Source organism: Panthera pardus, unplaced genomic scaffold (assembly GCF_024362965.1).
Source record: "Panthera pardus isolate Hobbes unplaced genomic scaffold, ASM2436296v1 HiC_scaffold_3, whole genome shotgun sequence".
NCBI classification, from domain to species: Eukaryota; Metazoa; Chordata; class Mammalia; order Carnivora; family Felidae; genus Panthera; species Panthera pardus.
In genome coordinates, this window is record NW_026526876.1 from 34,021,272 (window position 1) to 34,034,305 (window position 13,034).

At 43.1% G+C, this 13,034-nt stretch overlaps 1 protein-coding gene and 1 long non-coding RNA gene across 2 annotated transcripts in view; one reads left to right on the forward strand and one right to left on the reverse strand.

Annotated features, from left to right (window-relative positions):
* The window catches only part of LOC109260931 (uncharacterized), a 70,680-nt gene extending 59,872 nt beyond the window's left edge, over nt 1-10,808 (reverse strand). The window contains exon 1 of the long non-coding RNA XR_002077202.2: nt 10,721-10,808. This is a non-coding gene — a long non-coding RNA (uncharacterized LOC109260931). The remainder of the gene's footprint in view (nt 1-10,720) is intronic.
* LOC109260917 (keratin-associated protein 4-6-like) lies at nt 7,576-8,597 on the forward strand. Its single transcript, XM_019439414.2, has one exon. The coding sequence runs from the start codon at nt 7,644-7,646 to the stop codon at nt 8,397-8,399; it is 756 nt and encodes a 251-aa protein (XP_019294959.2). The 5' UTR covers nt 7,576-7,643; the 3' UTR covers nt 8,400-8,597.
* Nucleotides 10,809-13,034: the final 2,226 nt, after the last annotated feature.

Consider the following 13,034-nt stretch of genomic DNA (forward strand, 5'->3'; position numbering starts at 1 on the left):
ATCGCAAAGGACACAACAGGGAAGGCACGTGCCTGGGAGAAGCGTTCAAACGGTGGCCAGTAGTTGGAGGATAAGTGCTCTAGCCTCTATCCCCTCTAGTGGGACATGTGAGACCAGAGGGCCTCAGTAGCACTGAACGAACCCCCGATGCTCACAGGACTCACCTGCTGTTGAAATCAACCTGGATTGGTTTCTACCCTTCCCTGGATCACTTCACAGTATCCCTAGAGCACTACTTGGGACCACCTCCCAGACAATCTACTTGGTTTCAAGCCTCTGTTTTGAGCTCCGACCCTGCGGTCGACCTGACACCAGTGTTCCAAGTCTCAGTAACAGTGCCTTCAAACATTTCCCTATGATATGAACGGTCACTGGGTGACACCGTGGGCTCTTGACCTTATTCTCCGCTGAACCACTGAATCTTTTCATAGGATGCTGTTGCTTCTCACAGTTTGTGCACACTTGGTTTTAGACTTCCTGTGTCCAATTCTTGGAACATCATATATCCCAAAGGACCGCAGACACTCCCACGAATAAAACAGCTCACCATGTTAGGAAGTGTCTCTCTCAAGGAGGCTATGCTTGAGGCGGACCGCACCAAACTGTGATTCTCACGTTGCATTCAAAACACCAGAGCCGACAACGGGTATTCCTGCATAAGTACTGCAGAAGGAAGGAGGTGCTCTCAGGAGACCCAGTGTAAAGCGGAGTCAGCACAGGGCAGTAAAAGAAGCTAAGACAAAGGGTGCTTTCAGTTCAACTCACCCCCGTATTCTGACCCACACATGAGGGGTGTGTACTGGGCCACGGACTCGCTCATCTTAGTGGAAAAAGCGTTTGAGCCTTTGTGCTCCTACGTCACCTATTGCTGCCTGTCAACATCCTTTGGTGAGTGGAAAGGATGGAGAGGAAGAATCCAGGTGGCCCCCACCCCAGAGCCTGAGACAGTTACCTGCAGATAGTGCGTGGTCAGTGTGAACCACGTGTCGCCCACACTCGCACTACCTTGTGGATGAGGGCATGTATGGCAAAGAGAATCAGAATGGGATATCGTATACCTACTCCTGGTTCTGCCCGTATCTATGCATTTCTCTCAGTAACCTTGCTCCAGGTCGTTTGCCACAGTTTCTATCAAAACCTAGAAGATGAGAGTTAGTGGGCAGCTTCTGTGCTCCTTTAGCTGACTTGCCTGGTAAAGTGACCATGGTCTCCATTCCTGAGAGTTCTGAACCCATCGTTCCTGTGTCCTCTTTAGGCTATACTATTTGCCCATCTGCAGTTAATGCCGGGAAGAGGAATACCACAAATGTCCCTGCAGATCACCTGCATGCTAAAAATATTCCCTGTGGCCCCTGTAGCTCCTAACGTTGACTGCTGCCCTTTTGGCACTAGAAGTCCATGGAATAAGGTGGCAGCCAGGGGTTTAATTCCAATCAGAACTTTACCATGTCCCTTCCAGTTAGTTTTCCTGCCTTAGAGCCAAGATCTCTAGTTGTACACAGCCTACAATTCTGGTAGAAGGAGGCACAAATTCTCTCCAAAGGATCATTGGGATGAAGGTAGTGGGGAAACTTCTCCTTTAACTCTCACATCTAATCAGTATATTCAAAAACGGACCATGAAGGATTGTGGGTATCCAGCAATGAGTTCAACTCAGATCCCATGTCCAACAGTCTGCAAACATATGAGTATTTCAGCGTGCTCTGAGACAATGGCTGTAGATTCCTCAGGCAAGGATTAGAGAAATTCTATGATATGCACTTGCCGTTGTCCTTCACACCCAATGGCTAACAGACACAAGGAAAGATGCTCGACATCACTCATCATCAGGGAAATACAAATCAAAACCGCAATGAGATACCACCTCACACCTGTCAGAATGGCAAAAATTAACAACTCAGGAAACAACAGATGATGGAGAGGATGTGGAGAAGGGGAACACTTTTGCACTGCTGGTGGGACTGCAAACTGGTACAGCCACTCTGGGAAACAGTATGGAGGTTCCTGAAAAAATTAATAATAGAGATTTCCAAATTATGGAAAGAGTCCAAATGTCCATTTGGTCCTAACCATCCTATTGATGGGTTAATGGTCTGAAAACAGCATAGTCTGCAAACTGTGTCATCGATCATGGCTTTCCATTCGATCCATAATCTCAGCCTTTGTTCTTTTATTTTTTTGTAAAAAATATTTTATTTATTGATTTTAAGAGAGAGAAAGTGATAGAGAGTGAGCACACAAATGGGGGAGGGGCAGAAAGTGAGAGGGAGAAAGAATCCTAAGCAGACTCTGCACTGTCAGTGTAGAAGCAAACACAGGTCTTAGTCTCACGAACTGTGAGACAATGACTTAAGCCAGCCAAAATCAAGAGTCAGATACCTAACCAACTGAGCCACTGAGGCTCCCCTGTTCTTTTATTCTTAAGCTCTTTTAAATACATGTACACACACACACACACACACACACACACACACACACACATATAATTGTACCTTAGTTGTCTGCCCCATTACCTACTATGTGGGACATCATGCTCTCTTATCCATACTGATAGGTCCCTGAGGGTGACACATCATTCTGCCCCCTTTGTCATTCCAACCTTGCTGGCAATCACATAATTATATCCACAGAACTTCCTAAAGTTACATGTCCACCTGGATTCTGCCATTCAGGGATATCATCCCTGTTTTTCCTAGGGAGCATAGTTTAGCCACTTCTATCTGATTTTAGAGAATAATCACTACTATCTCAGTACCTAGCTGACAGTGATACTTGATGATTCCATAATATCTTAGTAAAGAGAGTACCTCCTGATCTCTCCAAGGGAACATAGCCAGTTAGGCTTTGTGACTTTATAACCTTATTTGAGCATTTCTACTTCTCTGCACTTTCAATCCCTCCCTTCTCACCTGAGTGTGCTGTGGCCATAGATAAATCTATACTGGTTATCTACTGTTATGTAACATTACCTCAAAATTTAGCCGCTTAAAATGACTCTCATTTGTTATCTCATTTCCATGGATCAAAAACCAGGCAGAGCCCACCTAGAGTCTCCAATCCATGAGGTTCGCTAGGTTGCACTCAAGGTGCTAGCTGGCACTGGGGTCTCATTTGAGGATGCGACTGGGGAAGAATCCACTTCCAAGCTCACTTATATGGTCATTGGCAGGATTCAATTCCTCGCACTCCACAGGAGGGAGGACCTCACTTCCTTGCTGGTTGTTGAATGAGACTGTGCTCAGTTCTTTGCTGCAAGGATCTCTCCCACATAGGACCTGGCTTCATCAAAGCCAGTGAGAGAGAGAGAAAGAGTTGGCATTAAAATGAAAATCACAGGACTCCTGGGTGGCTCAGTAGTTAGGCGTCTGACTTTGGCTTGGGTCATGATTTCACTACTCATGAGTTCAAGCCCCATGTTGGGCTCTGTGCTGATGGCTCAGAGCCTGGAGCCTGCTTCAGATTCTATGGTCTCCCTCTATCTCTGCCCCCCACCCCCACTTGTGTGTTCTCTCTCTCTCTCTCTCTCTCAATAATAAATAAAAATATTAAAAAATGAAAATCACAATCTTGTAACTTAATCACTTGATGTTGTCATATCCTGTGATTTAGAAGCAAGTTACTCAAGGAGAAGGAATTACATGAGACCATGAACACCAAGAGGCGGAAATCTTTGGGCCTTCTAGGAAGCTGCCTACTAAAACTCTTATATAATATTGAGTGAAAGAATCAAAACACATTTACACTAAGAATTTCTTCATATAAAAATTCAGGGGGCATCTGGGTGCTCAGTGAGTTAAGCGTCTGAATTCAGCTCAGGTAATGATCTCACGGTTCGTGGGTTCAAGCCCCTCATCATGCTCTGTGCTGACAGCCCAGAGCCTGGAGCCTGCTTCAGATTCTGTGCCCCCTTCTCTTTCTCCCCCTCCCCTACTCACACTCTGTCTCTCTTTCTCTCTCTGTCTCTCAAAAAAAAAAAAATAAATAAATGTTAAAAAAATTTTTTTAATTCAGCAACATGTAAAATGAAACTATATTTTTAGATGTGAATACCCAGGTAATAAAACTGTGAAAAAATAAATTAAAGGTTACTTGAAAAGTGAGTACAGTAATCATCTGTAGGGTGGGAAAAGGATTGTGTACAAGGAGAGACATATCAAGAACTTTCTTAGGAGTAACAATGTTCTATTCCTTGACTCAAGTTTTGGGTATATAGATGTTTACTTCATAACTATTTTTTAAATCATGCATGCATAGTTCATCTGCTTTTCAGCATATGTGCATTTTATATAATATGAAAGAATTTTTAAAAATTTGGGGTGGGCTGAAATGCACATTCTGTTTAAGATTTAAAATGAAATATGAACTTACCCTTTTCTTACATCATACACAAAAATAAACTCAAAAAGGATGAAAGACCTAAAAGTAAGACAGGAAACCAACAAAATCCTAGAGGAGAAAACAAGCAACACCTCTTTGACCTCGGCCACAGCAACTTCTTACTGGACGTGTCTCCGCAGGCAAGGGAAACAAAAGCAAAAGTGAACTATTGGGACCTCATCAAGATAAAAAGCTTCTGCACCGCAAAAGAAACAATCGACAAAACTAAACGGCAACTGACAGAATGGGAGAAGATATCTGCAAATGACCTATCGGATAAGGGGTTAGTATCCAAAATCTATAAAGAACTTATCAAAATCAACACCTAAAAAAAACAAGTAATCCAGGGAAGAAACAGGCAACAGACATGAATAGACACTTCCTGATGGCTAACAGACACAAGGAAAGATGCTCAACATCACTCATCATCAGGGAAATACAAATCAAAACCACAATGAGATACCACCTCACACCTGTTAGAATGGCAAAAATTAACAACTCAGGAAACAACAGATGATGGAGAGGATGTGGAGAAGGGGAACACTTTTGCACTGCTGGTGGGACTGCAAACTGGTACAGCCACTCTGGGAAACAGTATGGAAGTTCCTCAGAAAATTAAAAACAGAGATTTCCAAATTATGGAAAGAGTCCAAATGTCCACTCACTGACGAATGGATAAAGAAGATGAGGTATATATGTACAATGGATTATTACTCGGCGATCAAAAAAATGAAATCTTGCCATTTGCAACAATGTGGATGAGACTAGAGTGTTTTGTGCTAAGCAAAATAAGTCAGTGAGAGAAAGATAAATACCGTATGATTTCATTCATACTGGAATTTAAGAAACAAAACAGAAAAACATGGAAAAGGGAAGAGAAAATAAGATAAAAACAGAGGGGGAGGCAAACGTGAGAGACACTTAAATACAGAGAACAAACTGAGGGTTGCTGGAGGGGTGTTGGGTAAGGGGATGGGTTAGATGGGTGATGGTTATTAAGGAAAGCACTTGTTGGGATGAACACTGGGTGTTATATGTAAGTGATGAATCATTAAATTCTACTCCCAAAACCATTATTACACTATATGCTAACTTAGATTTAAATAAAAATTTTTAAATGTTATAAAATACTAGAGTTAAAAAAAAAAGAAAGATGATTTTAAGGAATGCCTGGTTACCCTACCATGAAATTAATTGGTAATAGTTAAGATAAATCTTGGTACTTGTCTAGTAGAGCACAGAATAAAGTAGAGATATATGTATCGACGTTAAGTGATTCTCACAGACATAAGACAAGTTAACAGTGCCAAACAGAAGAGTATTATATATACTATAGTAATTATATATGTACTACATATTATCTTATGGTCTAGATCAAAAAAAATCCATAGTGCAAAACATATTAAAACAGTGATTGCCTCCATGATAGTGGGGACTTCACTAAAGGACTTTCTGGTAAAATGGAAATGTTCATTTGATAGATGTGGGAATTACATGGACCTACTACTGTGTATCAAAACTCATCACTATGGATGACTACGGATTTATGAATTTCAATTGTGTGAATTCCACCTAAATTATAAAATAAAACATTAAAGGTAAACAAGACTAAATTAATTATATGAATAAGTCTATGTCTTTACAAACTCAGCTGATTTGCTTAAATACAATATCTTTTACTTAGATTACAGTACTGTGAACTCCTTCGATGTTTCTTTCTATATTATATTACAGTTATTTGTATTTGTGTGGGTGGGTGAGGGTTTTTCAGTAGTCTGTAGGTTTCTGGGGAGGAGACCCTAACTCATGCTTACAACGCCAATACTGGCAACGTGTGTATCTCAGATTATCCACTCAACCAATCTCCTTTATAAAAGGCAGGGACTTAACAGAGGTTCCTCAAAGCTTGAATGAACAGAAAAAAGAGGTAGGTCTCTAAGTGTCATCCTTGGGCCTTTAGCATCAACATCACTTGGATTGGTTAGAAATGCTAAACCTCAGAATCCCCCTGTATTCAGAACCTCTGGAATTTGTCCCAACCATTTCTAATAAGCCCTTCAGATGACTTGGTGCATCATCTGAATGCACTGGACTCTCACTAAATGGACAATAATTCAAAATAGTAGCAAAATGAATCTGAATTGACTAATCACATTTCACATGGATCCAACAAATGTGCACTAGGATTACCTATGAGATAAGTTCTGAGGAGAAGCACATTCTCAATTCTTTTTGTCCCATTGAAGAATTTTTTTTTTTTTAATTTTTTTTTCAACGTTTATTTATTTATTTTTTTTTGGGACAGAGAGAGACAGAGCATGAACGGGGGAGGGGCAGAGAGAGAGGGAGACACAGAATCGGAAACAGGCTCCAGGCTCCGAGCCATCAGCCCAGAGCCTGACGCGGGGCTCGAACTCACGGACCGCGAGATTGTGACCTGGCTGAAGTCGGACGCTTAACCGACTGCGCCACCCAGGCGCCCCCATTGAAGAATATTTTTAATTAAGAATGAGGCAAGAATAAAGAAGAGGCTATGTCTTCTAGAATCCAAAGACCATACAGAAAAATGCAACACAAAAAGATATGATGAAAATGTAAACACTCAATGAACTACAAATCATGGCAGTGACTGGAACCATACAAGTAATTGTCTACATGATTTTAGAGTAGAGAACATGATCCAAAGTTAGAAACATCCAAGAAAACCCATTCCAGTGGCAGAGGTCAGCAACATCACATGCTCACTGGCAGCTGCTCCCTTCCTCATTGATCAACAATGACCCATAAAATTGGAACTTTTCCTCTTGTCCCATGCCACCTCCATCCTCTGCAGATGTGATCACTGGCAGAAATGCACAACCAAAACCAGGATTGTCTTCATCCCATCCTGCTGGGGGATGTAGCAGGGGACAGAAAGATGTAATTGCAGGTGCCACCTATCACATGAAGCCCTCTGGGTGAAAGATGAGGAAAGACTGGTCCAGAAGATGCCAGTGGGTATAAGTCAAAAGGAAAAGCAGACCAGATAGAATTTATCACATTTAGAAAAGAAAATTTTGTTCCCCTCAAGTTTAAACCATTACAAAGACAAATGTGACTGTGAAATATCATAATTACTTAAATATTAGGTAAACAAAAACAAGGAAGATGTGTTGACAAATCACCCGGTACGAGCAGTATATAAGAGGTCAGGGCACAAGGAGACTTCCAAAGTCCAGCTCCTCACTCTCCTGGAAACCAGCCCAGAATCTCCACCCTCTGACACCATGGTCAACTCCTGTTGTGGCTCCAGCTGCTGCCAGCCTTGTTGCTGCCCCACCTGCTGCCAGACCACCTGCTGCAGGACCACCTGCTGCCGCCCTACCTGCTGTGTGTCCAGCTGCTGCCACCCCTGCTGCGGGGGATCCAGCTGCTGTGGCTCCAGCTGCTGCCAGCCTTGCTGCCGCCCCACCTGCTGCCAGACCACCTGCTGCAGGACCACTTGCTGCCGCCCCAGCTGCTGTGGTTCCAGCTGCTGTGGTTCCAGCTGCTGCCGCCCCAGCTGCTGCATCTCTAGCTGCTGCCGGCCCTGCTGTGGGGGTTCCAGCTGCTGTGGCTCCAGCTGCTGCCAGCCTTGCTGCCGCCCCACCTGCTGCCAGACCACCTGCTGCAGGACCACTTGCTGCCGCCCCAGCTGCTGTGGTTCCAGCTGCTGCCGCCCCAGCTGCTGCATCTCTAGCTGCTGCCGGCCCTGCTGTGGGGGTTCCAGCTGCTGTGGCTCCAGCTGCTGCCAGCCTTGCTGCCGCCCCATCTGCTGCAGGACCACCTGCTGTAGGACCACCTGCTGCCGCCCCACCTGCTGTGTGTCCAGCTGCTGCCGCCCCTGCTGTGGGGGTTCCAGCTGCTGTGGCTCTAATTGCTGTGGCTCCAGCTGCTGCCAGCCTTGCTGCCGCCCCACCTGCTGCCAGACCACCTGCTGCCGGACCACCTGCTGCCGCCCCACCTGCTGTGTGTCCAGCTGCTGCCGCCCCAGCTGTTGCTAGACCCTCTGCCACCACCCAACCTGCTCTAGTGGCTCTTGCTGCTGCTGAGTGCCCTGACCTGCACCCTGCTGTTTTCATCAGCCAATCTCCTTCATGTCATCCAACTGGGAGCTGAATCATGTGAGGCCAACTGTAAAACCTCAGTTCCCAGTGATTTTCAACTTAGTTGGCTTCCGAATATACCCTCCTCTGCCACCCTCCCACCTCCTTGTTACTATCTCCATCCCAAATCAATACAAAGGTTGAATTTTCTCTGATATCTGTTAACATGTCATCCTAATTGATATATCTGTTTACTGCCAGATTTTCTGATATGGAGATGTTTCTATATGTGAAATAAATCTTAACTTTCCAGGCATACAAATACAAGAAATCGTGTCTCGTTCTTTTTCCTTCTTCGATGCTCACCCTTAGCTGTCAGGTCTTCTACTATTCTCTGCACAATGAGGAGATCATAGCAGGCGATTTCAGGATTTTCACTTCTATGACCTCAGCGCTTCCCACACTAACAGTATAGGATGGTGGCTTGCAGCAAGCACCTGGAACTCTCTGCAGAGGGCTCAGTCTACATGAAGGAGCAGATCGCAAAGGACAGAGCAGGGAAGGAAGTCTCTGGGAGAAGTCCTCAACCAGTGGGCAGTGCTTGGTGGGTAAGTACTCTAGCCTCTTTCCCCTCGAGTGAGACATGTGAGACCAGAGGGTCTCAGCAGCACTGCACAAACCCCAGAGGCCCACAGGAGTCATCTGCTCTTGAAATCAACCTGGATTGGCTGCCACCCTTCCCTGGATCACATCAGTTTCCCTAGAGCACCACTTGGGGTCACCTCCCAGACAAACTACTTCTTCTCAAACCTCTCTTTTGGGGTCTGATCCTGAGGTCAACCAAACACCAGTGTTCCAAGTCTCAGTAACAGTGCCTTCAAACATTTCCGTATGATATGAATGGTCACAGGGTGACAGGTCAACTGCTGAACTTACTCTCCCCTGAACCACTGAATATTTTGACAGGATGCTGTTTCTACAGTTTTGGCACACTTGGCTTTAGAATACTTTTCTCCTATTTTTAAAATGCCGTATATCCTGAAGTACAGGACACACTGCCACAAGTAACATAGCTCACCAGATTAGGAACTGTCTCCTTAATGGGGGCTATGTTTAAGGGAGACCATCCCCAAATGTGATTCTTACATTGCATTTTTTCTTTAAAAATCAGAAAATAAAATGCATTCTTGCACGTGATGTATAAGGAAGTGCTCCTTGGAGAAATCAATGAGAAAGTGAGGGAAACAGGGTAAAGCAGTAAAAGCGGCTAAGACAAAATGCAGTTTCAGGTCAATACCAGCCTTACATTGTGACCCCACTTTTGACAGGTATGGCCTGGGTCACATACCTGCTCCTCTTGGAGGCAGAGGGTTTAGGTCTTTGTGCCCCTATACACTTAACACTACTTTTGCACAACCCTTGGCGAGATGTAGGATGGAGAGTACAAATCCCCGGGCTGGTCCCCTCCCTCATCTGAGAGAATTAACTACAGTTCCGTGTGAGCCACTCCCAGTCCATACTCTCACCAGCTTGTGCATAAGGGCATTTATGGCAAAAGGGATCGAATGGGATATCATGTAACTACCCCTGCCTCTGCTCATGTGTATGGATTTCTCTTAGCAACCTTGCTTCATGTGATTTTTCACTATTTCTAGAAAAACCAACAAGAGGAGGAGGCTCTCTGCTCCTTTAGCTGACTTGTCTGGTGCGGTGACCTACATCCCCATCCCTGAGAGTCCCAAGCCCATGGTTTCTATGTCCTCTTCAGGCGACACTACTTGCCCATCTGCAGTTATTCCTGGGAACAGGAATACCATGAATGCCCCTGTGGGTCATCTCAATGCTATATGTATTCCTCTTGGCCCCCATAACTCCTAACTTTGCATGCTGATTTCCTGGTACTAGAAGCCCAAAAAGATAAGGTGACAGCCAGAGCTTTTATTCAGATCTTTACCATGTCGCCTCAAGGTAGCTTTCTCTCTTAAAGCCAAGACCTTACCTGCACACAGCCCATAATTTTGGAAAAAGGAGGCGCAAATTCTCCCAAATGGAATACTGGGTATGAAGATGAGTGGGGAACCCCTCCTATAACCATGGCATCTGGATCAATGTATTCTAATGGGGCCATGCTGGCACTTTGTGTATTTAGCACTCATGGTCAACTCATATCCCATATCAAACAGCATCCAAATACATGAGTATTCTAGTGCCCCCACCCCCACCATAAATGGCTCTATATTCATTTGGGAAAATTCTAAAGACATTTCTACTATACACACCTGCTGTTGTCCTTTATCCTAGAGGACTGGCCTCTGTTTTGATGGGTCAATGGCTTCTAGGTCTGAGAATTGGCGCAGGTCTGCAAACCGCATGAGGGATCATCAGTTTCCTTTGGGAACACTGACCTCAGCTTTTTGTTCATTTATTCCCTAGCTGTACAGAGCTTAAGGTAAACAACTTAAGGTACAAAATTTAAGGTACAAGTACAGCTATACCCTAGTTGGTTGCCTACATTCTATTTCAAGGGACATCATGCTCTATTATCCATATTGGAAGATCCCTGAGGGTCACATGTCATTCTGCCCCCTTTGTCATTCCAACCTCGCTGACTTTCACATAATTATATCCACATTACTTCTTAGAGTTAAATGCTGCCACCTGGTTTCTGCTATTCAGAGATATGTCATCCCCATTATTCCTCGGGAGGCCAGTTCTCTCACAGTATTCCTTTCCACCACCTCTGTATTCAGAGAATAGGCACCCCATACCTGATAATTCCTTATTACCTTGGTAAAGAGAGTGCCCCTTTGACCTACTCGGGATCATATGCTGCCAGTTGGCTTTTTTGGGCTTATGACTACGTGTATTCTAGCATATGTACTTCTCTGCACCTTTTGATCCCTTCCTCCTCACCTGTATGTAATGTAGTGCTAGAAAAGCCTGAACTGGATATGCATTTACTTAACATGACCTCACTATTTAGCCACTTTAAATGACACAAAGTTATTACCTCACAGTTTCTGTGGATCAGGAATCCCGATGCTGCTCAGTGAGGCTCTCACAAGGGTCTCCTCAGCTAGTTAACTGGCACTAAGATCTCGCCTGAAGTCTCAACTGTGGAAGAATCCACTTCCAAGTTCACTTATGTGGTCATTGGCAGGATTCAGATCCTGGAGGGCCACTGGAGGGAGGACCTCGCTTCCTTGCTTGTTGTTGAATGGATATTGTGCTCAGTTCTTTGCTGCAAGAATCTCTCCCACATGGCACCAGGCTTCATCAAAGCCAGTGAGAGACAGAGAGAGAGAGTTGGCATTAAGATGAAAGTCATGACAATCTTTTGTAACTCAATCACTTGATGTTGTCACATCCTGTTATTTAGAAGCAATTTATTCAAGGGGTGGTACTTACATGAGACCCTGAACACCAAGAGGTGGAAATCATTGGGCCTTCTTGGAGTATGCCTCAATACATGTGCATAATATTCAGTGAAAGAATCAAAATACATTTAAGATTCCTTTATATAAAATTCAAAACCAAGTAAAACTAAACTATATTGTTTAGGGATGCATATCCAGGTGGTAAAATCATGAAGAAAGTTAATGAAAAGAGAATTTAAAAATCTGGTTAGTGATCATTTATAGGGTGGAAAGAGGGAGATGTGTGGTCTTGGTGAAGGCAACATTCTATTTCATGACTTGTGCTTTGGGTACATAGTGTTTGTGTCATAATTATTTATTATATATTATACATGTATCTTTTATACACCATGCAGTGTATGTGTTCTTCATAATACAAATTTTTATAAATTCAGTGTGAATTAAATGTTTGCTCTATTTATAATTTAAGAAGAAATATTAGATTAAGAATTGATTGAACATACTGTTGACCCTTGAATGATACAGGTTTGAACCACGTGAGTCCATTTATAGGCAGATTTTTTTGATAAATAAAGTTTACTTTATTTAGTAGTTTTCAGGGAATCAAAAGTTATGTGGAGACTTTTGACAGCACAGGGGATGGCATCTCTAACCCCTGCGTTGGTCAAGGGTCAACCGTAGTTAGAGAACTGAAGGAAATTCAATCAATGGTATATAGGCATTTATATGGTTTCAAATATTGCTTTAATTACACATACTACCTTATATCAAGACTGGCAATATTGTTAATGTGTATCCTTAAATATTTTAATGGAGCCTATTTTATTATAAAATAACTTAATTGACTTGAAATATGTTAACTTTCCTATCAATTACCCATGCCTTTTTTATGTGTCTGTTTAGATAATAATTCTACAAACTAAGTCACTATAATTACCTAGTGGTAATACATTTTAGCTACAGACAAAATACATTCCAGGTATCTGGGCATTTATTAAAATAATAATGAGTACTAACATATGTCTTACCTGATGAGAAAAGTCTTTTATTTTTTGCATGTTATTCTTTAAAGGATATATTAATATGATGTGATCAGTTTCTCTGGAAGGTACAACACAGGTTCCTCGATGGTGGTGCAAACATCAGTTGGGTCCACCTCATTCAAATTTCATTGATGTTTACCTAACTACCATATTTTACTTTGTGGAATTCTAAA

Bases quoted from the DNA above. Each gene is read 5' to 3' on its own strand.
- LOC109260917 (XM_019439414.2), top strand. From the start codon at position 7,644: ATGGTCAACTCCTGTTGTGGCTCCAGCTGCTGCCAGCCTTGTTGCTGC.